This window comes from Vidua macroura, chromosome 5 (assembly GCF_024509145.1).
Source record: "Vidua macroura isolate BioBank_ID:100142 chromosome 5, ASM2450914v1, whole genome shotgun sequence".
Taxonomy (NCBI): Eukaryota; Metazoa; Chordata; class Aves; order Passeriformes; family Viduidae; genus Vidua; species Vidua macroura.
In genome coordinates this window covers 58,565,658-58,591,278 of record NC_071575.1, presented here as the reverse complement: position 1 = coordinate 58,591,278, position 25,621 = coordinate 58,565,658, and the positions used below count along the sequence as shown (strand labels likewise).

The 25,621-nt window shown below is 38.5% G+C and overlaps 2 protein-coding genes across 4 annotated transcripts; one reads left to right on the top strand and one right to left on the bottom strand.

Moving 5' to 3' along the window:
* Positions 1-13,644: 13,644 nt before the first annotated feature.
* Positions 13,645-20,717, bottom strand: ALG10 (ALG10 alpha-1,2-glucosyltransferase). Of its 3 annotated transcripts, none has more exons than XM_053977234.1 (3): positions 20,550-20,714; positions 20,103-20,300; positions 13,645-15,685 (listed from the first exon to the last, which is right to left on the bottom strand). In XM_053977234.1, the coding sequence occupies exons 1-3, from the start codon at positions 20,712-20,714 to the stop codon at positions 15,662-15,664; spliced, it is 387 nt and encodes a 128-aa protein (XP_053833209.1). In that variant the 3' UTR covers positions 13,645-15,661. The 3 variants fall into 3 exon arrangements, with proteins under 3 accessions (XP_053833209.1, XP_053833207.1, XP_053833208.1); XM_053977233.1 differs by having other exon boundaries at positions 13,652-18,293; positions 20,550-20,717; XM_053977232.1 differs by lacking the exons at positions 20,103-20,300; positions 20,550-20,714 and adding an exon at positions 20,024-20,097 and having other exon boundaries at positions 13,651-18,293.
* TPRKB (TP53RK binding protein) lies at positions 20,612-24,208 on the top strand. The gene is made up of 4 exons (XM_053977236.1): positions 20,612-21,045; positions 21,498-21,620; positions 21,908-22,084; positions 22,904-24,208. Exons 1-4 carry the CDS (start codon positions 20,713-20,715, stop codon positions 22,988-22,990), a joined length of 720 nt encoding a protein of 239 aa, XP_053833211.1. The 5' UTR covers positions 20,612-20,712; the 3' UTR covers positions 22,991-24,208.
* The last annotated feature ends 1,413 nt before the right edge of the window (positions 24,209-25,621 follow it).

Below are 25,621 nucleotides of genomic sequence, written 5' to 3'. Positions count from 1 at the left end.
GGTAAAGGAGCTGTATAATACTATTACTGTTAGCATAAAATAATTAAATGGAGGTGTTACAAGATACCAGTGTGATTAAACTCTATTATTACTAATATCAAGAGATCTAGGTCAGGTTTTAGAAAGAGCCGGACTAGAGTGCCCTTGGACTAGACATCTCCATCTGAGCGCTAAGTCTTATCTTCCTGGTCATCTGGTTGCTACCTATTTCAACAAAAGATTCCCTCAGAGTTTAGGTAGAAGAGAAGGAAATGAAGGGCAATAAAAGGAGGGAAACTAATGCAAGTAAAGGACTTATTATTAAAATGCTGATTGTCAGTCCATGCAAGTGGCACTTTCAGGCCTATGGGTCAAATCCAGTTAAATTATTCCACATTGTTGCATGTTTCAGAAGTAAATCCAAATATAATTTGAAGATTTCATGGACAGATAGCATAGACAGTTTTTTGACTATGTTTCAACACAAGGCACAGAGTGTAAAGTCCATTAAATCTTTGCATTGTCTACAGATATGCTAAAAGGAACCCTTTGCTTACATAGAAACATGCTTGTAGTGTTAGATGGCCACTGGCTTATCTAATAAGTACTTGAAAAAAACACTTCAGAAAATCATGGAACTAGTAGAGTGTAGGATGTAAAGCCAACAGCTACTCCCATTGTCACTGAGAGCCCCAAGTGGCACAAGCACCTGTGGCTCTTTGGGAGAAAATTCGCCTTAGGGATCAGAACAGAGAAATTGTCATGACATTCATCCTATTTTGTCCACCAAGACATAGCCAAATATTTGTAAGAATATGCACCAAGTGCAGCTATGCAGGGAAACATGCAAAATGCAGCACAACAGGTTTTGAAAGTGCTAATGAGCAGGGTGAAACATGGACACTGTGGTCGTGTGCTTAGCAAGATCTTCTGCAGCGCCAGAATACTGGAGTCAACTCAGAAACCACATTTTAAAAGGATCTGGTAAACCTGACAGCTGTCAGTGACAAATTACATCCTCTTAAGAGCAAATACCCTGCCCTGAGTTCCGAAGTAAAATGCTAAGTGATCTGCTTCAGAGCATTTTTAGTAGAACAGGCTCTGGTAGAACAGGAGATGCTGAACAAGTAGGGAGGGAACATGAGGCAATGGAAGGAGCACATATTTCTGTCAGACACAGAAATGTAAATAATTTGTTACTGCATTCTTGAGATGAGTGATTAAGCCTGTATTAAAAACTGGGATTTGTAAACAGATGGCTTTACAACCCTGCTGCTGCTGCTTGCAAATAAACACCACCAAGCACCAACATCAGCAGAAATTAGTTTTTCTGGTCTTCGTAATGGAAGACCTTCACTAGAATAACAGCAAATGGCCTGTTGGTATATTCAGTCTTCTGTACCCATACTTGGAAATCAGATGCCACCCTTCAATTTGTTCATGTTTTACAAGTTGACATGCAGCCTTTGACTCTGTCTGGAAAAGATGAGCTTCACTACAGATCAAAGAAAAGCTGGTTTCAGAATGCTTATTTTAGATTTGCAAGCACAGGGTCAACTAGAGCAAACAAGAGCAGGAGGAGTGCTTTTAGCCAGACTTGTAGTAGGGATCTTCTCCAGAGCATTTGCATGAGCACTGAAATGAGGTGACATGTAGTAACACGACAATACAGGCAGCCAAATATTCACAGTGACCCAGACAGATGGTCTTAGAAAAAAAAGCTATGTATATTTGAGCACACTTCAGAAATTCAGAAATTGTTGGAGTCCATTTAAACATGGGTAACTCAGTCCCTGGCCAAAGCTGATCTGAGTTAGGTTTGCAGGAGAAACACTGTCATTCCCAAATTCAGGCTGACCTCTGGGATATCCCTCTTCTCTTTTTCATCAAACACAGTAAAATGCCACTTTCAGATTTTATAATAATCCAGAAACGCACTCACTGACCTGAGTGTCCCAAATGCCCCTGAAGAGGGCTCAGCTGTCACCAGTGGCCACATCAGACCACACCAAGACCAGCTTTCCATCTCCTTCCCTGACTTGGGACCTTAAAGACAGAGAGCATGAAACCTCTCTAATCCTGCTGTAGACTGAGACAAGGTCTTGACTCATTTTCCCAGGCAGATGTTACTCCTGCCCTGTTTCTCCTGTCACTTCACTCTCTACCATCATAGCTTCAGGCCACAGCCTGGGGTCATGGCAGTGCTCCAATCTCAGGGAGCAGCCTTTAGAAACAAAGTAGCTCAAGTGCCAACATCAACACAGACTTATTTCATCTGTATAAACTGACACTACTTAAAGCTCATTTTGGCAAGACCGATGGAAAACAGGCACACTGGCATGGGGAAGTAATTTAAAAACACACCTTCTCTGCTTCTTCTTTCATCCAGAAATCCTGCCCCAGGAAAGCCCCTCATTGCTCCCCTGACACCATGCAGCAAAGCCAAGGGGTTCTCAGGGCACTGGGATGAAGGCCAGGGGGGATTTTGAGTTCATGTGGCCCGAGGAGAGGACAGTGCCTCCCGCCATGCCAGTCAGGGCCTCGCAGGTGGTGCCCCCGGGGCAGGAGCCCCACCAAGAGGGGCCTTGGGCTGCACCTCCTGCACACGAGGGGAATCGGAGTGCTCAGCAGGTAAATGTTCACTAGCTAGAATACCAAAATGAAAAGCTAACTCCTCTCTTCATCCTTATTGCAAAGATGAGAAAACAGAGATAAAAAATCAGGTCTCTCAGATAAACTCCCAGCCTTAATCATGCATTTTCTTCAAACATGGTATTTCCCTTCACTTCATGCTTTTAAAAAGAGCTCTGGGAATGTGGTTTTTAAGTCTTGTAGATATGAGGACACAATACAACATTGCAAATGGAAAGGGCACTTTTTCCATTGTTCTATGGATGATTAAAATAGAAGATCCAAGGTACTACTTAATGTAATACTAATCTCCCACACAAAGACTGCCTCTCTTCCCCCAAAGTGAATTACAGGCTTTGTTACTAAAATAGTGAATCAATTTGCAGACACCAGAGTCATTGATAACTTTGCAATCTTCTAACTCTGTCAGGTTATTTAATGCATATATATATAGACTCCCAGTTACTAGGCAGCATTTATATGTGAATCCATATTTCTTGCAAGTATTTGTTATTTTATATTAGGAATATAATTTTTAAGTCATCCTCTGGGATCCTGATGCTATTGACAAATTCTTTATTATGTAGAAAAAGAATACTTTGCAAAGTTTTGGCATACATTACAATCAAGAGAAGCTAGAATTTTGGAAGAGAAATAAAAATGAAAATACAATTATTTTTCAATTACAGCACATTGTGCTTTTACTATGATTGGTACTAGATTTAAGGGTTCACACAAGAACTTGCAATAATACACATAAATTAGAATTAGATTTGGTTTGACCTGATATAGCAACTTCCTATGAGTCCTTATAGGCGAGTCTTCAGCAAAGTGATTCTATTGGATGGTCATCATACTAACAATGAAGCTGTAGGACTTTGTTGATCACTATGTCACTATCAGCTTCAATTACAATATTTTGTCTCTGGTCAGGCGGATTAAAATCTGAATGATTTTAGTAACCAAAATTTGAGTAAGAGTATACTCTTTTTTTTGAAATCCAGTGGGATCAGAAAGCTCTTTTTCCCTGAGCTGCATAGTCATTTATTTGTGAGAGATGGATATACTTGGAACAGCTCCTGATACAATGATATGTCTAATATCCTGTGACATCCCATCCTTAAGGAGAAGAGAGTTCCTGAGATTTGTAGATGCTCACTTGAAAAAAAAAACAACAAAAGTCAAAGGATCTGCAAAACATGCAGTGCCAGGGCTCACCCCCAGATTGGGGTGACCCCGAAAGATGGAAAAGTCTCTCCTCCAACCCGTGCCTTCAAAGAAAGACTCAGTAGTCTTCAGTCGTCCGGTCTCAAGGCAGTTTATTGTATGTTATCTAAAAGATTTTCTTCCTGAGCTGCTGCGGTCCATTCAGCAGGTCAGACAAAGGCACACACACACACAGACTCTGTCTCTGCCTGCCCAGGGGGCTGGTGCCATCTTTTATATCACACATTACGTGTAAAATGTTTATGGTTTTTCCCCAATGCCTATTACCTATATTGAACAGTGACTTTCTACTCTAAACCAATCTGTGAGTGCCAACATCACCATGAACATGGAGGTTAGGAATGAGAAAGAAGGAGGACAGGGCACGCCCAAATCCCTCCATCTTAGAACTTCTGACTCCCATGTACAAAATTCAGACCCCTCTGTACAAGGCCTAAAACCCCCCTGTACAGCACTCAAAGATTCTTCCTTTCACTTTGTGACTACTTCTACTATAATATCTAAACTTTTGTGACTTCTTGTTCTTCCTGCAAGGTTGGTAAATTGTTCCATGGATCAGATTCAAAGCCACAGGGGTTTCTGGCTACCTGCCAGGGTCTCAAATGCTTCTGACCTGGGCCCAGAACATCCAAGAGTGTCTGAGGGACATTCTGGGTTCTGACAATGCAGAGTTTTATTACACACTTGCCATGGAAACTGGTATAAGTTAGTCCTTTATCTTCTAGTATAAGCACACAACCAGCTATCGGCGTTTAGACATCACACCAGCCCATTATCTTTTGGGCTTCTGCAGAATCAGAGGAACTAAACATCAGAAGAAAGTTAAAATACCCTTTCAATTTAATTTCAATGAACTTGGTATCTATCGAACAATTTCTTTAAATACAAAAACAAATCAAAGCTTTTGGAAAGCATTTAAGTCATCATCTGTTACATCTCCCCGGATTCTGACCACAAGAACATGACAGATTATTTTTTTTTTGCATCTTATTTAATTAACATGCCTTTGGAGGAGCAGTGGCAGTGGCAGCAGGGACCACCCCTGACATTCACTGAATTCCAGTAAGCATCTTCTGTCCTCCTGCAGACAGGCTTTATATGACAAGTGATTCTTTATGGCTGACTAATGTGCCTTGGGTCATGTTTATGGTTAGCACAGATACTTGTAGTGCAGATATGACTAACTACAACATGTGCCACTTGTAATTTTCTAATGAAAACCTCATACTCTCCAAGAGAGGCAAAAAAAGAAACAAACAACAACTTCATAAAAGAACATCTTTCAGGATGTTCTACTTAGGTGATACCTAATTCCAAACATACCAGCATTTTATTTTCATTTGGACAGAAGATTATTACTTTTTGAGGCAGGAATATTTTGTGTTAGAAAAATGCTATAAATCAAATGCAGTAAGGTTCCAGTAGTAGGATACTTAAGAAATCCTGGCTGTTTAAGAGCAACACAGCCCTATTTGCAATGAACTGAAAATCTGAAATGACAGAGTCAGTGCCAAGGTCTCAGCTTTTTCCTTATTATCCATGTTGTACAGTAATAGGTGAGGTGAACAACAAAAACCATCATTGTTTGAATCAGGAGCTCTCAGCACTGTGGCTTTCATCCGTAGGTCACCTACCTGCTCTCAGGTTTAAAACTGCCAGTAATTATTTTAGGTTTCCATGAAGGAAAAGGAGCAAATTGGGCACATTGCCAGAAAAGCAAAGGCTGATGGGAGCTCAGCTCTTCAAGAAATACAGAAGGTATTGCAATATTTGTCTTGAATTCTTGAGCCCCATCATGGCACTACCGCTCACTCCTGTGAGGGATCTCTTCAGACAGAAGGAAGAAGCCATCTTACTAGAAATCTGGAAACTGAAAGACTGCTGTTGATATATACATAGTACTCAGGCTTCTCTCCTTCATCCACCCACTTTGGGTTCTTTTTTTTCTAGAAAATATATTTATATTTATGTTTTATTTGCAAATGATTTATTTAATTTGAACAATACAGGGAAGGTTTAATAGGAGCAGTAGGAATTTGAGTATATTGACTCTCATTGTTCAAGAGGGGAATGAATCCAATCTGTGCTTTATGATTGAAGACAAAATGTAAAGGTTAATTTTTACATCTTTATTTTAAAGCAAAATCTCTTTTTAATTAATGATAAAAGATTAATCTTGAGTCTAATGTTTTTCTTTCCATGAGGACTTGTATTTTCCCAAATAGCTACAAAGAAAGGCGACTATCCAATACATTTCCTTCAATAAACACTGATTGTAATTTTTTGTTGTGTCATGTGCATTGGAAATATATTTATCCAAAACATTTTTTAAGTATTAAAAAATAAATAAAGTATAGAACAAGAGGACAAGACTGGTTCTACATAAATAACTCATCATCTGCTTATAAAAAAGCTTTGTAAAAAGCCATGAGATGCAGGGAGAAAATAAAGGCAACACACAAAAAATCAGAAAAATGTCCTTATCCACTAAGAGGAAAGCCAATGACACTAGTTTGTCACATATCATAGACAAAATAAAAAAAGAAGAAAGTGACTGGAAATTAAAGAAAAAAGCCATTCACAAGTGCCACTTGACCACTATCAGCAGCTGCACTCAAGGATTTTGAAGGACATCAAGCTCTAATGGGCCACCAGGGAATCTGTCTCACCACCAGAAAGCAATGTAAGGTCTTTCAGTCTATTGGAGAGACTCATGTACAAGACTCATGTACAAGTGTACAGTGAAAAGTGTATTTTATTCTGTAGTCACAAGTCTAGTAAAAATATTCTTTCATGCATTATCTCATCCACTCACCACTACCTTCAATGGGAGCCACATGACAAAATGTACAGAAAAAAGTAAGAATGTTATAAGGTGAACAGTTTTCCATATTCATTTCAGTTCTAAAAAACTACATTTAGTGTACTCTTGAGTACAAGAAATTAAGAAAATATGACAGAAGTTGTTTCTTCCGTTGTTTCTAAATCTTAGGACTTCTGAAGCCTGACTCATAAGACTTAAGTACAGGTCTGCATTTGTGTCTTTCAAAACATCTTCCGTGGGTGAATTAGGGACACAATTTATATTAGATCAAATGAGAACCAAAACATCAAAAAAAACCCTTGGCTTTTGGGTTCCCAAAGACCCATCCTTTCCCAGGTTGAGCAAATGCTGATGCTGCAACATCTCAGAGGAGGAGGCCAGGCTGAGCTAACAACTGACATGCAATTTTATGGCTGTCTTCAGTGCTTCGTGAAGGTGGCACAACACAGTTTGCTGAGCTCAGAGCTTTGTTACATTATCTCAGGACAAGGCAAAAAGGCTGTCAGCCCACCCCAGCTAAAAAAGATCAATCATCTGAAGAGGCCCTACTCAGAAAACCAAGACAAGCAGAACTCCCACACTGCAAATTTTGCTTCTGACAGCCAGAGTAGGATGATCACGCACTCCTTTTGCCAGGCCAGTCTTTGTGATGCCATCCCAATGAAGCTGATGATAAGTACAGCCTACGTTTACATCAATTGAAATCCTTGCCCAAATGAACACTGAGCTTTGTTTTTCAGCACCAGGAATGACATAAAGAAACAGTCTCAGCATGCCAGGATGGCTGGGACAAATCCAGCTACAACTGTGGACAGTCTGTGGCACATGCTTACACGAAGAAGAGACGTTGGCACAAAAGGAAGAACAGCCAAACAAAAAGAAGTACAGGCTATGGTGGGAGGAATGGGATCACTCACCCTAGAAAGGGATGAAAGTGGAGGCTGAGGGTCCTTACCGTGGAATTTATTCCCGGCCTAAGCTTCCTGCAAATGCACACAGCATTACTTTTATCTTTTTCTCCATGCAACTCACCAGGAATCCTACAGTTTTTCCTTTTATTCGTTATCAAAATACAGAAGTCCTAGTGAAGGTTCAAAGGAAAATATCAGATTAATAAAGGTATTTAGAATGATAAAAATGCAGCACATGAACAAGTAGATCTACCTTTTCAGATTTGGTGCATAGCTGCTTTCTACCTTATATGAGCTGACAACAGAAAATCTGCAAAAAGAAATCTTTTCCGCTTTGTATTTCCTTGTATTGTTCCATTGTTGTAAATATCAAACAGTAGTTTTATAAAAAAAAAAAAAAGTAGTCACTGCCCTGAGTTTTATTTTGTTTTTTAACATTATACATTATAGTGAATATACAAATCCAAAAATCAGTAAGGTCTTTATGCCTGTTCTTCAGGTTGTAAGATTGCGTGCACGCAGCTGAAGCGATCCAGAAGGCATTATTATTTCTTTAGTGTGTAGTTCCTGTTGATTTATATCCTCTAGTGCCCTCAGAGAATGCAGTATTGAAATGAAAATAGATCCATCTCATGAAGTTGTACCTACTACAATTTCAATTAAATTAGTGTGTGGGTAATGGAAAAGAGAGTTGGACTGTAATCACCTTCTTCAACTCTGCCTTGGAAGTATATATTCAAAGGACCGAACAAATTGTCAATATCTACACACTTGCAGAGTAACATGAAAGATTAAATCTGATACCAAATTATCCTGTCTACTTTATGCTAGATTTAATGAGAAAATAAAGTATTGAACATATCCTATCAATGCACACTGTTGTTTGCATTTTGACTGCAGGGTATAGATCCATTTGGTTGAAGTATTACTCATGTTAATGCATAAACACTTTAATGTAATAAAACAGACCTCCAAATCAATTTTTCATCCAAGAGGCAATAAGACAATGTCGAGGGAAGAGGATCTTGCATTGTGAAAGAAAACACAAAAAGGGCTGAAGAACATTTATCATGAGATCCATCACAGCAAAACCCCCAGAGGAGACTACAAGCTGATTTTGACAGGCTAATTTTTTGCCATGTAACTGCAGACTAACAGTTAGTTAGATGTTAGGACTGACTTTAAAGGCTTTTCTTGCTGGCTTATTCTCTGACAAACTGATGGACAAGAAAGTTCTAGAGCATCATGTATTCTATTGTGTGTGACTTAAATAACAAGGTAGAATCTTCGCAGGTGTTAACATCATTGATTCAGATTCAATCACAAATGTCTTTAACTGATCTTTGCTGTAATTGCATGCTAAGGTTTATAGAAGACTTAATTGCTAGTACGATGGACAATTGTTTTCCAGAAAGACTCTTTATTCACAAAGAAGTTTTAATTATAATGCTAGGATTTGAAAGTGCAAGAGGAATGAACCCACCAACTGATGGTGGTGGTGAGCTTTTAATTCAAAATCAAAGGCTTCCTGCAAAGTTAACTGATCTGATAGCTGTTTAAAACAATGTCTAAAGTCCTCTAGCCCTCAGGCGGAGTGATTCCATGTATTAGAGGGTACATAGAACCCCATCAGGGGAAATGAAATTTTTGTCAGTATAAGGAAAAGCAAGATAAGAATTTCTTACAGAATTCTCATAATCTGAATGCATTTATTTTTAATTTGACAGAAAATTCCTGTGCTAGAACTCCACAAAGAAACTGTGACTCAAGGCAAACACAGCCAATCTCTCAATACAACAGCAAGCTGCTTGAGTTAGCCATGGCATTGGAAGTCAAGATGGTAATCAATCAATTAAATTTGCCTCCAGAAGCATTTAACTTCAAGGAACTCTACAGGAAAGAGCCAAGTCATAAACTGCTCAGCCAAACTGAAACTTCACATGTCATAACTACTATTAACATAGTAATAATCAAGAAGAAGCAAGCAAACTATTATGTATATCTCCAGCCACTTATAAAGATGAAAGCAGTTGTTATGGGAATTGTTAATATATTTATTTTGGACTGAGTTTTCTGTTAGCTTGACTTTAGAAGTCAAAAATTGATGCTTCATGTACAAGGTAGCCAGCATGCTCCTCACAATAAGAGTATCCATGCATACAAGGTGCCACAGACCTTGTTTCAGCTAAACAGAGCAGAGAGCACAGGTCTAGGTAGATGATACTTCTTTCTTATAGAAAAAGATCTCAGAAGTTTTGTGAAGTCTTCGATTATATTAATCATAGCTTCTTTATGTGCTGAAAATAAAGCTAGAGAAAACCAATCTGGGATGCCAAATCCTCATATATCTGTAGGTCAGTAGGTTAAGAAGCTGTTGTGCTGTGAGCTGCACACACCAGCATAAATTGTATGTATCTGCACAAATGGAGGAAGAAAATGGAGAGAATTGTCTTTGCACAGATGTAGCAAGAAGATCACAACTAAAGAGAAAAGGTTCCTAAGAGTAGAAGCAATTAATCTCTGCAAAAGCTCGTCTAATGAAATAGCAAATTCATCACTACTTGACTGCTTTAAATAGAGCGTTTTCAAAAGATGAGCTCCATTTCAGCTTCAAAATATTAAACTCCACAGGATACACTTACATAGTGTGGAAAGTTACTTCCTCCATGGTAGGAGTTCTTAGATAAAGTTTTGTGGCCTTCTGTCAGGCAAACAGCCAGACAAGGCCATTGTAATGCTACACTCCTCTTCCACCCTCACAGAATTTAAGTAATATATATTTTATAAGCTGTATAGGAGGGAGAAGTGAAATTACTAGTATTTATCTTGAAGGCGAACTTAAAGTTTCCCTCAGCTGTTTCCAGAATCTCAAATGTATTTTCTTAATTCTTAAGAAAACTGCCAGACACCTAATTTCTTTTTTGTTTTAAGGAAACTATTCTAAACTCATTGTTATTGAAGCAAATGTGCACTGATATAATTTTAGCAAGGATACATACTCTTTAGTATAAACAGCAAATACATTCCTTTTCCTTTGATGTGTTCTGTTTCTTCTTCCAGGGGCTGGACCTGAAGAGAAAAGGTAATTCCACAAGGCTTCTTGAGATTTTAAAGCAAGTTAGCAACACATTGGATTGGGCTGAAACTTTTCAAATTTAGCTAGCAGAGTGGCTGCCAGGAAAATCAACTCAAACTCAAACTTGCCATTCTGGCCTCAAGCCTTGGATATGAGGCTTCCCCAGCTCAGGAGTGCCCTGCCTAGCACCAGCAAGCAGCTCACACTAGAAGGTGGTTTCAATGAGATGTCTGGCAGATGAATTCTCACCTTCACACTATCTCTAATGTAAAATAATGCTATTGGCAATATGTATGTAGTGCTGTAGCAGCTCAGGAATGCACAGAGAAGCTAGTACAGAAGGAATCCCACATGCAGCATGCAAAACACCCTCGCTGCCCTTCACCAGGACAATGGTTATACTGTGCTTACTCCCACACACCAACAATGTGGTAGCATTTGATCAGAACTGACCCCAAAGGTGAAGTGCTACTCCTGGAATTGCTACTCCTGGAATTGGTGATGTTCCCAACTGTGTTTCTTTGTTCTTTTGAAGCTTGTCATTTAAATTTCAGTTCAGCCAGGCAATGCTTTGATATTTGATGGGAACACAGGAAAATGCAGCATGATTTACATGTACTAAACTTGCATGTCTGAAGTATTGCCCTAAAATTAGACTCTTGCCAGTGATAATCACCATTCTTTTTTCATTATATTTTCACAAGATTATTTCTATGACAATAGTTTCAGGAGGGTTCATATCAAAATGTCAAAATGTAATCTCATTAAAGAAGATGGGAATGTAGCTAAGAACATGGACTCTTGCAATTACATCTTGAAAAGGCATAGACTGCTGTTATTAATAGAAGTTTAAGCCAATCTGAATTAAATGCATGGGATATTAATTTACATCTACTTAAAACCAGGATATAGAGCACATGGGAAACATTGCTTTAATGTTTACTTTTTAAGACAGATCAGTTTTGTATTATAAACCTATCAGCAATGGAGAGAGAGATGGGGGGACTGAGTGGGTGATGGTCAGAATCCGATTTTACTGTGGACTACATATGCTTATATACTATTCTAGGAAGGCTAGTAATATTTTACTACAATGATTGGGTTAATCATCACATAAACAAACATATACATTTTGCAACACCTCTTGCTTGTAGAAGTTGATTCAATCTTCTTTCCTGTCGTCAGTCTCGTCCAATCCTCTTCTAAACTTCAAAGTTCTGTTTGCTCTTGCCAAGGCATCCTGCTTATCAAATCTCTTACATTAATCAGGTCCAAAGTACATCATAAACCCACTAAAGTATCTGGGCAACTGGCAAGGTGAAAATCAGCTAGCCAATGCTTTTTTGAGCATTTTTGATGGGAATCAAATGGGAATCACAGGAAAATGTGATTAACATATATTAGAGGTCTGAAGAGGGCGTCTGAAAGTGGTCTCTGAAACAAGGTTGTAGTGAGGTTAAGGTCTTCTCCCATGTAACAAGTAAAAGGACGAAATGAAATAGCCTTAAGTTTAGATTGGATATTACAAAAAAAATCTTCATGGAAAAGGTAGCCATGCTTTGAAACAGTCTGTCCAGGGAAGTGGTAGAATCACCATCCCTCCAAGGGTTCAAAAGGTGCATGAATGTTGCAGGTGGGGATATGGTTTAGTGGTGAGAAAGGTGGTACTGGATTGATAGCTGGACTCAATGATCTTACGAGTCTTGTCTAACCTTAATGATTCTATGATTCCATAAAAATGAAAGGAACTCCTTCCCTATTTGTGAATACACAGCTGTGTTTCAAGCAAGCTCACATTTCCTGAACACAGCAAGAACAGTTTTTTATTACAGATGCAAAGTGAAGTGCTAAAACATCTTCCAACAAACCAGCTCACTGTCAGATTTCAGCAGGATCATTCTCCCAGAGATCCAGCCAGCTCTACCAAGCAGCTCTCCCCTATCACCATGTACTTTAGCCAGCCACAGTGCTAAATTCAGTGGTGCCCTCTAAGCCCCAGAAGCACCCACTCCTGCTCCTGGCAGCCTTGCACACTCCCAGCTATGGCAGCACTGCCATGACAATGATCCGCAGAAACATTTTTCCTCTTGCTTCCTGCTCCTCGTATCCCAACTATCTGTGAAGCCGAAGGCACAGCATGAGGTCCTGAGCATATTCTCAGATCAAGCAGAAAAACTGGCAAATTAAGGGCATTTTAGCTACATATGGCTAGGTAGATTAGCATTTCTGTCTCATAGAGATCCTTTTTGTTTGCAAAAAGATGTTTGTTAGCAAAACCAATTATCTGCATCTATCTAAAGCATACTTTTAATAAGAATGTTTTTCTATAAAACATGCCTCAGGTGACAGAAAAATGCACTGAATTGAAAATAAAAAGCATGTCTTATCTAACAAGGGATAAGCAAGGAGTGCAAAGTTTTTCAGGGGAAAAAATAGGATGCTGAATATAGACAAAGTTTAAGATAATTAGAAGCATTTTCATGGACTGGACTTTACAATTTTTCATTACAAGAAAACTACATGATGCATTTAGAAGACGGTATATTGACTACTATAGGGCCAACAGACACTTGAGCCTTTATAGTTTGTATGTGTATAGTTTGTATTTATATTTTGTATGTACATCACCCAAATAAGAGTGAATATTTTAGAAAATCACTGCTGTCAGTTTCAAAAGCATAATTATTCTGCTTTTCTCAATTTGTCCTTCAGGGTTTTTTTCTTCTTAGACAGAATCAAATAGAATGAATACGCAAAGAAAATAAGAATACTGTGAAATTTAATAATAAAACACCCCAAGGAAATTTGCTAATCTGCTAAAAATTGTATCTTTATAAAAGCAGGCCTTCAAGTTTCATTTTGTTCTCTTAGAGCAGACATGAAAATTTCACAAAAGAAAAAAATGCAGGAAAGACACTTTAAAGATGAACAAAACTTGTTCTAATAATACTTAACATATATATTTATATATATGTGTATATATTTATATATATATGTATATATATATATATTTAAAATTAACAAGGATATTATAGCTAAATAAGTCACTAAAACAAGCAACCAGCCATGAGAGAACTTGAAGTTTTCTAATTATCAGAGTGTTGCTGAAACATTATGATTTCAAGCAGCATTGCACTAAGCACTTGGTCACCTCAACAAGACAGCACAGGACTGCCACCTTGTGAACAACGAAAAACACCAGAACTGCATTGACAGCACAAAATTCAACTGCCCCCAGACACTACAGAATACCTTTTTTTCACTTTCTAACAGAAGTAATCCATCTTATTTATCAACCCTCTAGAAAATTAACAGATAAAAAATATTTCAGCATCGCTTATGGTATAAAATTCTTGCTAATTTTGAACAATAGCGTGTTGTCAAAGAAGTTAAAAGGAATGAAATACAGAATGCTCACAAATAGCAGGAAATACAGTTCACAACATAAAGGATTATCAAACTTCCTATCCTGCTGAATAACAACATAGTTTTAACTAAAAGAAAAAAACATGTTCAATTATTTGTATTTTTTCCTCTACTTCAAAGCAATTCAGCCATGCTGTGACTGTTCAGCTATTTTTGTTATTCCAACAGCTACTGAAAGATCATCTTATTTCTAAGAAAAATTAAAACCGAGGGGTTTTTTTTGTTTGAAAGCAGCCATTATAGAAATTTAGCTATACTATTTTTGGTTTTACCTTGAATACTTCCGAGAAATTAATGCGATTTTATTATAAATTCATAACTAATACAATTTACAAGAAATTAGCATTTTAAAGCTGTTGTAAGAAATTTCACTGACATCTGCTGAGAATTAACCTAAAGTAAGCAATTATAGTTCTATTGAATCTAGAAGACCTTGGCAACATGAAGCAGGATAAATACAGCTCTTTTTGCATGTCTTTAAGGAAAACAGCTAATAAATTAGAAACAACTACAATGGAAATGTTTCAGGGGCAAAATACTAAAATCCATTTTTCAATGGATTTCAACAGTGTTACTGCTATTTGTCAAAATTATATGAAATACTGATGTAATTTGGAGACCTTTCTTCATGACCAGTTCTGATACAAATATAACCCCTCTGATTTCTGGACTGGCTTGGCTAACATTGAATATTGCCTGCAAACACCTTCAGGCTCACATGCAAAAGTGAAAACATAGCTTTATTCTACAAATACATTCTCCTTTCATACTTCAGTAATTCATCAACTTCCCTCTTTAAATAAACTTTTATCAACTCAGCCTGCTTTCAAAGCAGCAAAATATATTAATCATAATTGTACTTTTAAACTAAAACCTGTAAGTATAGTAATAAATTCCACTAGAAAATATTGTGCCATTTCATAGTACTGGTTAAACAGCCCCAACAGGTCACAGACATCTCTCTATGTGTAATTTTTCTAGGGTCTCCTGAGCTCCTGAGGAGCTCATTAGAAAGGTATTGTGCTCTACATTTCAGTGTATATTTTACATTCACTTTTCACAACAAAAAGTTTTAAAATTGTTTATAAAATTGTACATATTTAAACCGGTTCTTTTCACTTGAAACACAGCTGCTACTTCTGTTAAAAATAGGAAGCATGAACAGTCTCTCAACAGAGTTGATCATGGATGGCATTTGAAACCAGTAAAAACAGACATACTGGATAAAACACCTGTTGACTACATGGGGATCTTTGCAAGGGAATTTTTTCTCAAGGGAATTAACACCTGCTCCCCTACATAAAAGCAGAAAAAAATCTTGGATCTAAGATACAACTTGGAATACTAGACAGAGCCCCATGCCTTTCCATGTTACCACTCCAACTCAGTATTTCAGGGCACAAATGAAGTTGTACTTAAGCAGGCAAACGCTCTTTATCTTATGATTTTATTGGCATGGCATACAAAACCAAAATTGGAAGCAGAAGGCACACAAAACTTCCCCTCCCAAATCTGTGATACTGAAATCACAACACAACATCCTGGACTCTGCCAGAACCACACTGGACTCTTCAAAAGCAATCCATTTCAGGTGTCTTTTGTCCCTTGAACCTGAAGAAGAAAATAGGGACTGACTGAAAATGGCTTTCCCTATGGTACACATTGACAACAAATTACCAGGCTGGCAAAGGCCAAGAAGCAAAAAGCGACCTGGCAAATATCCTGAATTCAATACAAACACACCTACTTATTGAAGAGTGGCTGGAGGGTTTCCTTGGGAGAAACAGGGTTGCAAAGGCTTTGATCAGAACCTGAGCTCACCACATCCATCAGTGCTAATAGAGGGAAGGAGTTGGAGCCAGGACATGGATCTTCATGGTAAAAGAAACCAGTAACAATACTGACCTGAGCCCTTAACTGCCCAGGACTGAGCTCTTGAGAAACAATTCCAATTCAGAGTGACTTGAGTGGCAATAATATGATGTTTGCACAGTTTTGGCTGAAGTATTATCAATACAGAAAATAATGAATTTAATTAAGCTACACAGTGTCTGAAGTTTTGGAGACCACTCTCCCCTGCCACATACTTAAGCAATCTACTATTTTTGAGACTTAATAAAGTGATTTACTTACAGGATCCATTAAAGCCTTCATTTACTCTGATGATAGTGCACACTACATGCTTTTAAATATATATACATACCTATATGTATATATACATTGCATTTCACCTTTGTCGACCAGAAGATATACATTCAAGTTCCATTAAACATGAAAAAATACTTAAAAGAGTAGTTCAATAATGCCATTAGTACTTCTTGGAGATTACACATCAAAGATCTTTGAAACACTCAGTGCAACTCAGAAGTGCACTCAGAGTTGATTTCAGCACAAACCTGTGAGCACTGAACCACAGGACATAAAAGCTCAATTATTTAAGAGGGCTGCAATCCACTGCACATTGCAGTCTGACATCTGTAAACTACTCCCTTTCTAACAGGTCACATTACCAACTGCCATTTCTGTTTCATTGTACAGTAACATTTATTCCTCCAAAGAAGGTGCACACACATAGCATTCGCTGTGTTTTCTAAATATCAGTTCGAAATAAAATATTCAAAATTCTCTAGTGCTTTAAGAGCTCATTCTGCTTACAAAACTAATGTAAGCATTTACTGACAAAAAAAGTAATGAATATTCAGTGAGACATAGGAGGCTTTGAAAACACTGTACTTTAATAGTGGCTTATACTTTGACCAGTAGTAAATCTAGATGGAAATGGCCTGATCTGATGAATAAATATGCACACAGATAAATAAACAAAAAGGTTGAATAGACTGAAATCCTTCTTTTGTAAAAGAGAAGCCTCTGAAACATAATGACAGTAAACATCTCCCTTTTTTTACATTAATTACAGAAAGGTGTTCTCACATTTCCCCTCATATTGAATTTTAAAATTTTCATAAATTCAATATATGGAGTATCTTCACATTATAACAATCTTGCATTTGGTTGCAACAATATAAGCAAAAGCTTACTTCCCAATTTCAACTAGGGAAAACAATCCTTACATGATGCAAAACATACTGTTTCATTCCAGAGTCCAGTCCTGAAACAGAATTGTGTTTTCCTACAGGTATAAAAGTATCAAAAAAAAAAAAAGTCACCACATAAATCTCTGTACTTCATCACTATTTTCCCATTGGAATGTTCTATTTAGAAAAAGATAAAAAGTTACAGCATTTACTAAAATATAAAAAGCAAGTTCCAGAAGTTGTCTATATAGAGACAGAAATGGAATATTGAGCCTATATATTAAGAATGGCAAAATAAAGTAACGAAATTCTAGCAATTTTTGAGGAACTGTGACTGCTAATAAACATACAAAATACATTAAGATCCAGAATATTGACTTTGATTTTAGTGTATCAGCAAAACTCCAGCCAGCAAATATATAGAATGGAACTAAGAGGTATTTTACAAGCTCGTGTCTTTGGAACACTTTTCTCCAGACATAAAATGTATAATGTCTGTTATCTGCTAGTAAATACTTATGGACATAGGTAAATTTCCAGATCAGGAATAAAGAGATGACAGTGACTAAGCTATACTGCACAGGGTGCTTTCGTAATGACAAAAGGAATTTCCTGATTTTAGTAGGGGTCAGTAAATGAGGAAATGAAAAAAAAACAGTAAAAGACAGAAAATAGAACAGCTGAGGAAAGTGCAAACAGGCTTCATGACTACTTCTATCACCAACAACTATTCCACCATTGATGAAGACAAAAACAAAGAAGAGAGATACTAATATGATGTATGGCCAAGTTAAAGCAGCAAGTGTAATTAATTTCTTGGGTGACAAGAGATATTCAACAAGAAACTGCAGTATTCTGGTCAAATCTGAAAATGATCCTTTCCCAGAAGAAATCTTTTCATCTTTCTTTTTCTGCAACTCAATCTTCCAGGCTTCATTTAGCTTCTCTGCAACAACATTTCCAGCACAAAAAACTGTCCACACAATATTTGTCTGACGAAACATGAAGCCACAAAATCCAAGGAGAGCAGAAGTTTTATGGTTACCATAAATGCACATTAAATAGGAAAAAAGAGTAAAAAATACTGATCCTGGATCTGTATAATACAAGAATGTAAAAAAATAAAGGGTGGGAAACACTGCAAGAGTTAATGCAGACAAGATTCTCTGGAAACCAGACACAGCCTAAAGAAGAAGCAGAAAAATGTGGTTAGACAATGCTCAATAAAATAAAATAGTATATTAAAAGAAAACTAGTATAACTCTTGAGAATTCCATAAACACAATCTAATATCTCCTATGTTCTTTGTTTCCATTATTGCACAAATGCTGTATTTTTCTAAAGCTCCTGCTATGTTAATACAGTTACACAATGTTAAAATCCAAGTGAAAAGCACAGAACATTGCTGCAGATGAGTTAAAAAGATGGCAATGAAAATACATCAACTTCTTTCATATGTCAGGTGTGCAAGTATTTGTGGTATTAAAATCATGGTGGGGGCATAACTGCTCCCATACTTTGGATAAAAAGGCTACATTAATGGGCAGAAGAAAATAAAATCAATGGTTTATTCCCCTGCAATCTCACAATGAGATTCTGTTTATCTGTGTGACAGCACCATTCTGTGCCTCTACTATCACCTCTTTTGAACCCAGTCCACAGAAAGGCCAACTCCAAGTTTCTAATCTTTGATGTAGCTTTTATTATTTATCCTCATTATAACTAATGAGTAGGAAAAGAAATTTTAAAAAAGGTAGACCATGCAGTTAAAAACTCTTCCCAATTATTCCACTCACTATGTGACAACATCACAAATCACATTAAAAAATGCTGTATGATGTTTCTGAATGATGTAGTGTGGGGTGAAACAGCCACTCATCACCTTACAAGAGGAATAGAGAAAACACTGAAGTCAAAGAAATGTCAAACTAAATGCTTAGACTACTGTCATGAAACTTGTTCTTACATTTATGCTTCCACTTTGAAGTATAAAATTAAAAGTGGAAACCATTTAATCTGGTCTAGCTCTGTACAGTGTTATCATTTGCTTAAAAATGAAGAGATTTCCTCTAAGAAAATACATCAATTTTCTTTATAGTAAAGGAATCCTTCAGTTATCAGGGAATGGGAAAAAATGTTTTAAGGCTAAAAGTCAAACAAAGTAACTTTACTAATGTGAAGGATTTTAAATAGGCCATTAACTACTAAAACAATTTATTTACTACGGTAGTAGATGCTTCAGATTTTTAAATATACAGCATTCTTGTATGCAAGCTGAACTGTTATGGTCTGGATGTGTGAACAGCTAGACAGGTAAGAACTGGCTGGATGGTGAACTGGTTACACTCGACTCAAAGGACAGTAACAACCCAAGTACCACAGGGATCAATCCTGGGACCTGTCCTGTTTAATGGCTTTATCAAAGACAAGAAAGCAGCAAGAGTACACTGTCAGCAAGTCTGTAGTTGACACTGTATGAGCAGGACCAGGCAATTTTGCTTAAAAGTACAGGGGTCATCTAGAGTGACCCACACAGGCTGGAGGAATGGGGTAACAAAATATGATGAAATTCAAAAAGGTCAAATCCAAAGGCCAGCAGCTGAAAAAGAAGAAATCCCCTTAAATGACACAGGCGGCTTACAGAGCAGGTGAGGTGCTGCTGCTCAAGTTTTGTGAGGACTCTTAAGCAATTCCAGCTAGATGAGCATCTAGACCTTTGGATAATATGTCTGCATATCTACTAAGTTTTATTTCAATAGGACTCCTTCTACTTATGTGCAAGAATGAATTTTTAGAGGACTGCACCTTGTGTGAGAAAAAAAAAAAAAAAAAAAAAAATTAGAGAATAGGAATGTGCCTTCCTGGCCAAACTGGTGGTGGTACTCGCAGTTACATAAAACTGAGAGCATCTCACCTATGTAGTGAAGGGAACACACACTAAGCCATCAAAGTTGCTTGTACGAGTACATAACATTGCTTTACTTTAACTGTACCTTATTCTTCTGATGGATCTTTAACAGAAGCAAATACAGTAAATAGAAGTTCCCAGCGCTGAAGAGGAGATTGATAAACCTGAGCATTCCCACAGAGCACACCACGCTTCCCGTCCACCCGAGGAGCCACGCCGCGGGCTTCACCACTCCCACCGAGAGCAGGTACAGGCCGGGCAGCGTGGTGATCATGGGGTCCCACTGCAAAGCGACAACAGCGTTATGGAGCCGCTGCCGACACAGGGCCCCGGCCGCGCCGCGGCTACACCGCCCCGCCACGGCCCCTTCGCCCGGGCCGCGGGCTCTGACAGCTCCCGGCACTGTTGCCCTGAGGGTTCTGAACTCCGCCCTGCCCGGCTGCTGCTCCACCCGCTACAAAACCCGCGCTCGGCCACCCTCCACCCCGAGCGGCTGCTGTACTGCTGCTGCCAGGGTGAGTCCCTCCCTGACCTGCAGGAAGCGGCCGTGGCAATAGGCCTGCGCCTGCGGGACGTGGAACACCTCGTCCATGTAGGGCCCGCGCTGTCGGCGGCTGACGGCCGCGAAGAGCAGGCACGACAGCAGGAAGGCGCCGCTCATGGCGCCCGAGAAGCCGTAGGCCTCGGCCCGCTCCATGCCGGCTCCGCGCCGGCCGCGATGGGGCCGCCCTTCCGGGGAGGGGCGAGGGGCGGCCCCGGCCGGGCGGGAAGGGACGCGGGGCCGGGAAACGGGGGATTCCTGCAGGAAGCGCTGGGCCGCCGGCCTCAGCGGCCGCGTGTTGTTAGCGCTGTGTTTTCCACGGGACGAGCGGCCGATACCCTGGGCGATGGAGCGAACGCACCGGCTGGAGCTGTTCCCTGACCGCAGCGTCACGCTGCTCCTCTTCCAGCACGTGAAAAATGCCGCTGCTCTGCGGAAAAAAGCCATGGAAGGATCCATTGACGGAGCTCTGATAAACCCTGCGATGGTGAGTGGATGCCAGTGCCGCCCTGCCGGAGTGGAAATGCTCGTGGGAGCTCAGTGAAGCTGACCCGTGCTCTCAGTCGCTGTCACACGAGTTGCTTTGCGCGTCCTCCAGGCTCCGCGCAAGTGCCCTCCTTTGATTTCATTACTGTGCCCTACAGCTGAAGGGGTCGGCTCTGTAAAACAGCCTTGGCAAGATTGGCCAAAAACATTGCTTTGATTAATTTCACATCCTGCTTGGTGGAGTTTAAATCTGCCTCGTGTAAACTCTAGTGCTAATTAATTCATGCTGTCTAAAATCTAATAGCTGGTGCCTTTGTTCTCATTTAACCCATAGTTTCAGAATCTAGTCTTTTTTTGTTAGAATTAGGCTATCAAAATGAAGTGGTTAGGATTTTTTTCAGGTTTCAAAACAGTAAGTTAATTCTGTATCACTCTTTCTGTTGTGTTTTACAGATTGTAGATCCTTTTCAGATTCTTGTGGCAGCCAACAAAGCAGTGCATCTACAGAAGATAGGTAAAATGAAGACCAGAACACTCTTTGCAGAAATTATTTTCAGCCTTTCACCAAGTAACAATGTAAGATTTATTGAAAAAATTTCTTTTTTGCCAGAAAGCTTGCTAAGATCCACACAGCCGAACTAAGTACATGTATTCCTTTAACGCTCTACGTAGCTACTAGTAGAAGTTTTTAATTGTTATTTTTAATAACATTAATGTGCTCTTATGATTTGTAGCTTGTCAGAATTCCATTAATGTAAAATGTCTGTCAATTTATATTCTTGGTGTATCTGACACAGTAACTGAAAAGGTTCCTTATATGTAGTGAGAAAGTGACTCATAATATTTTTTTTCTCTTTTTTCAGATTTCAGATGCATTTAAGAAGTTTGGCATTTCAGACAGCGACACAGCAGTACTCATTGTGCTGGTTGTGGATGGAGACAAGAATGTAAATCTGGCAGATATAGCATCTCAGGTGGAAGGCCAGCAGGTTTCCCTAGATGAACTCCCCCAGCTAACAGACACTGCCAAAGTTAAAAAGGTGTGTAGCCAAAAGAGAAGACTGATATGGAGAAAAGGGACAGCTTATTTAGTTGTCTGATTAAATATCAACAGACATAATTAACTTAGGATCTGTATTTCTTTAGCACAACTGAAAACTTGTTTTAAGCAGACCTTGATTATTTCTTAGAATTTTTTAGTTGAAACAAATTTTAGTTGTCACACCCTAACATCACAAAGTGTAAGTCTTCAAATTATTAATGCTGTCAGGGAATTGGAGCATAAAAATAAATTCCTGATTGCTGCCTACCGTGCAAGAACTTTTGATTCCTGTTTTTCAGGCAAATATTCATTTTATTAAAAATTTCAGTCCTGAGCAGTTTCATAAGTTTAAGTACATAGATAGTCCCAGTAGGAGTGGTTAAAATAAAAACAGGTGAATTAGCTCTTAGGAGCTGTCTTGGGGCATATATGCTCTTAACAGATTACCATATGCTAAATAGGTATTTTGAAGCATATGTCTTCTACGTGATAAAATTCAAGTAACTTAAATCATCTTTATCATATCTGTCAAAGCATTGATAGGAGACATGAATAAAATTGGACAAATCATAGCATTTAACATGTTGAGCTAAAAGTGCTGCTCTCATTCAGTTTAGGAGCTTTCCTTATTCTTGCAGTTTCAGAATTTGCTTCAGTCCAGATTTTGTCTTGCAGTCACAAGAAGATAGGAATTTCTAATATAAAAGTGGGGGAGAGGGAAATAATCTTTTCTTGTGTGCATATTTTTAGAAGTTATGTCATCAGTTTTTTTCTTCCTTATACATCTTTACCTTTGTCTTCTTGTTTTTTTCTGCAGATGTACAAAATTACTCCACAGGAAGAAAAAATCGGCACCTTATTGGATAGTGTTGTTTGCAGAATGTCAACAAAAGATGTTTTGTGAAAAGGTGGAAATAAATTTCAGAGGAAGAGAAGTAGCACTGAGTAGTGTGATGACATCTGAGCTTTAACCAAGCTTGGACACAAGGGTAACCTGAGCTGTGTTCTAAGCACAGAAAGCATGCCAAGCAGAATTTGCCATTGACATCTCAGTCCTTTTTCTTGACAAGGGAGAGTTGGCAGTACTTTAAGCTGAACTTAAACAAACATCTTGGAAATCTGTACTTACTTTTGTCCTTTGTCAAATGTTTTTTGGTAGTCCCAGAGAGGGTTCAAACATTGTAAATCATTTTTATTAACCATGCTCTGATTTGTTTTGGTTTGGCAACCCAATGGATGATATCCTTTTAACAATACTACTGCCAGAAATGCATCTTCACAGCCCAAGTATTTCTGATGGACTAGAAAGAGGAAATTTTCCATAAACAATCAGCAGTATCTCCCTCTTAGTGCTACTGGGATAGGGTTGCTGCCCACCCTTTGAGGACAGGAAGGGGCAGAGGGGTGCTGTGCCAGCCAGTGGCAGTGTGGAGCAGGGGCATCAGAGATGTGTACAATGAAGAATAAGGTCAGTGTGGATAATGCTGTGGTGGTGTTAGCACCTGACAGTCTGATGTCATCCATTGCTGGCTGTAAAGGATAAGCAGTGGTACTTTTAATTCATAACACTGGTTTATGCATGATGATGCTGAACTCATAGAGCCTGGTTACAGGTGCAGAATTCACAGATAAATTTGCACCATAGCTTGTATCCACTTGTCAATAGAGCCTACGTGGTATTCTTAAAGGACATAAACCTTGGTTTTTTGAACCACTGCTAGGAAAGGCCATCAAAGGGAACTAGGAGGACTATTGATTTCCTGTAGTCACCAGGTGCAACAGCTGTGAATTTGTATCATTTAATTACATGCATGCATCCTGTTTAAGTAGAACTACTGTCCTAATTTGGTAGAAATCCATACTGTTTGTTATTTTTATGCTGTATTGTTTTTCTGAGATGTGCATAAAACTAAAGCTGTCTGCTTTTTTTTTCCTGATGTTTTCTGAGATATTATGATTTGTGTACTTAAAAGATCTTTGGAAGAGAATGCCTCACATTCTTACACATACATTTTGAAGGAGAGTTGGAATGTTGTCCTGTACAGTAAACAGACCAGTGAACTGACATACAGGCCTGTTTTTGTCTTTGTTTCTGTGTTTAATACAGAAACGTACAGCTTCAGTTTTGCTTTTTGATTTCATTTAAGTCTTCCCTTAGTTAAAACAAAGTAGTACAAATACCATCCTTTTCTTACCAACCAGACCAATGGCAAATCTAGTTACGAACTACTAAAGGAATTACAAGGTTTATCAAAGGATTAGGGACAAATGGCTGTGCTGACATCTCGCTTTAAAGATGGCTTTACAGAATGCATCATCCTCTCTAAAGGGAAATGTGATGCAGTAGTAAAAAATGGAGCTTGGAAGGACTTGAGTCTTCAAAAGTGTGTCACATCAGCATGTGAGAATGACCATGGAAAATAAGAGACTTGTTTTCCTTTTCTGACAGTCCAGTTGGTACGTGGAATATATCATAAGATTCACTGGCTGAACTACAATGTTTTTGTTAGTTTAAAATAACAGCAGACAGGCTTACTTAAGCCACTGCCTTTTTTGAACACATGTAAAACATCTGTCTGGTCTGTTTAATACTGGAGAAAATAGTAATAAAATGTTTGCTGCATAAAAGTTTTGACACACAAGTTCCAAACCTGGGTTCCCAGTTTCTACTTCTCCATCTATTTTATTGGTGTAGAGACATTAAGTAGCTTGTTACTGTTGACATAAGTTAAATTGTGATTTACTGTGAGACCCAAATGAGGTGTTTTCATGGGTATATTTACAGGAAATTATTTTGGAAGCTGAAGTTTGTAGTGTCATTCAGTTAGGCAGATGATAGGGGTCTATGCCCTGCAAGACCACAGGTTTTCACTAGGTGTAGTTGCATAATCCAAGTTAAATGAGTTACTTACAAAAACTGGTAAGAAAAGTAGATTTTGTTCACCCTGCAGAGATACAGTTGTCTTTCTGAACACATTAAAAATTATTTAATTTATATCTCTAATGTTACTGATAAATCAACTAAGGCTGTTTTCCAGAAAAGCAAAAATCTAAGAAAAATGTTTTCCAAAACTTTTCATGTTCTGCAGCAGTCTCTTCTGAACCTTCATACCTCATCTCCTCCTTTCACAAGGTGAAAGAGGAAACTGAAGTATTTTCAATATCTTATTTGGACCTCCAGTGCTTCACAGGCAGGATTATACCTCCAGAATTTATACATTTAATAGCTAAATTGTGCATCATGATGTGTGGACAATTGTTCTAGGGTTTTTTTTCCCCTTGGTGGGATGCATTTGGAATTTTGTGTTTACGTTCCAGCACACTGAGGCCATTGCCTCTCCCACAACCCTGATCACCAGGGGTTTTTGTGCTGCTGTCAGAATGTAGGTCCCTCTCCCATCTCATGTACTTCAAACAAGGGAGGGCCCATCCTTTTGTGTTCACTTGTAATGTTCATCCTACATGTTTTATGACTGGGTTCCTGTGTTCTATGACAATGTCTTTAATGTGCTAATAATCTGTTTTCTTAAGTATT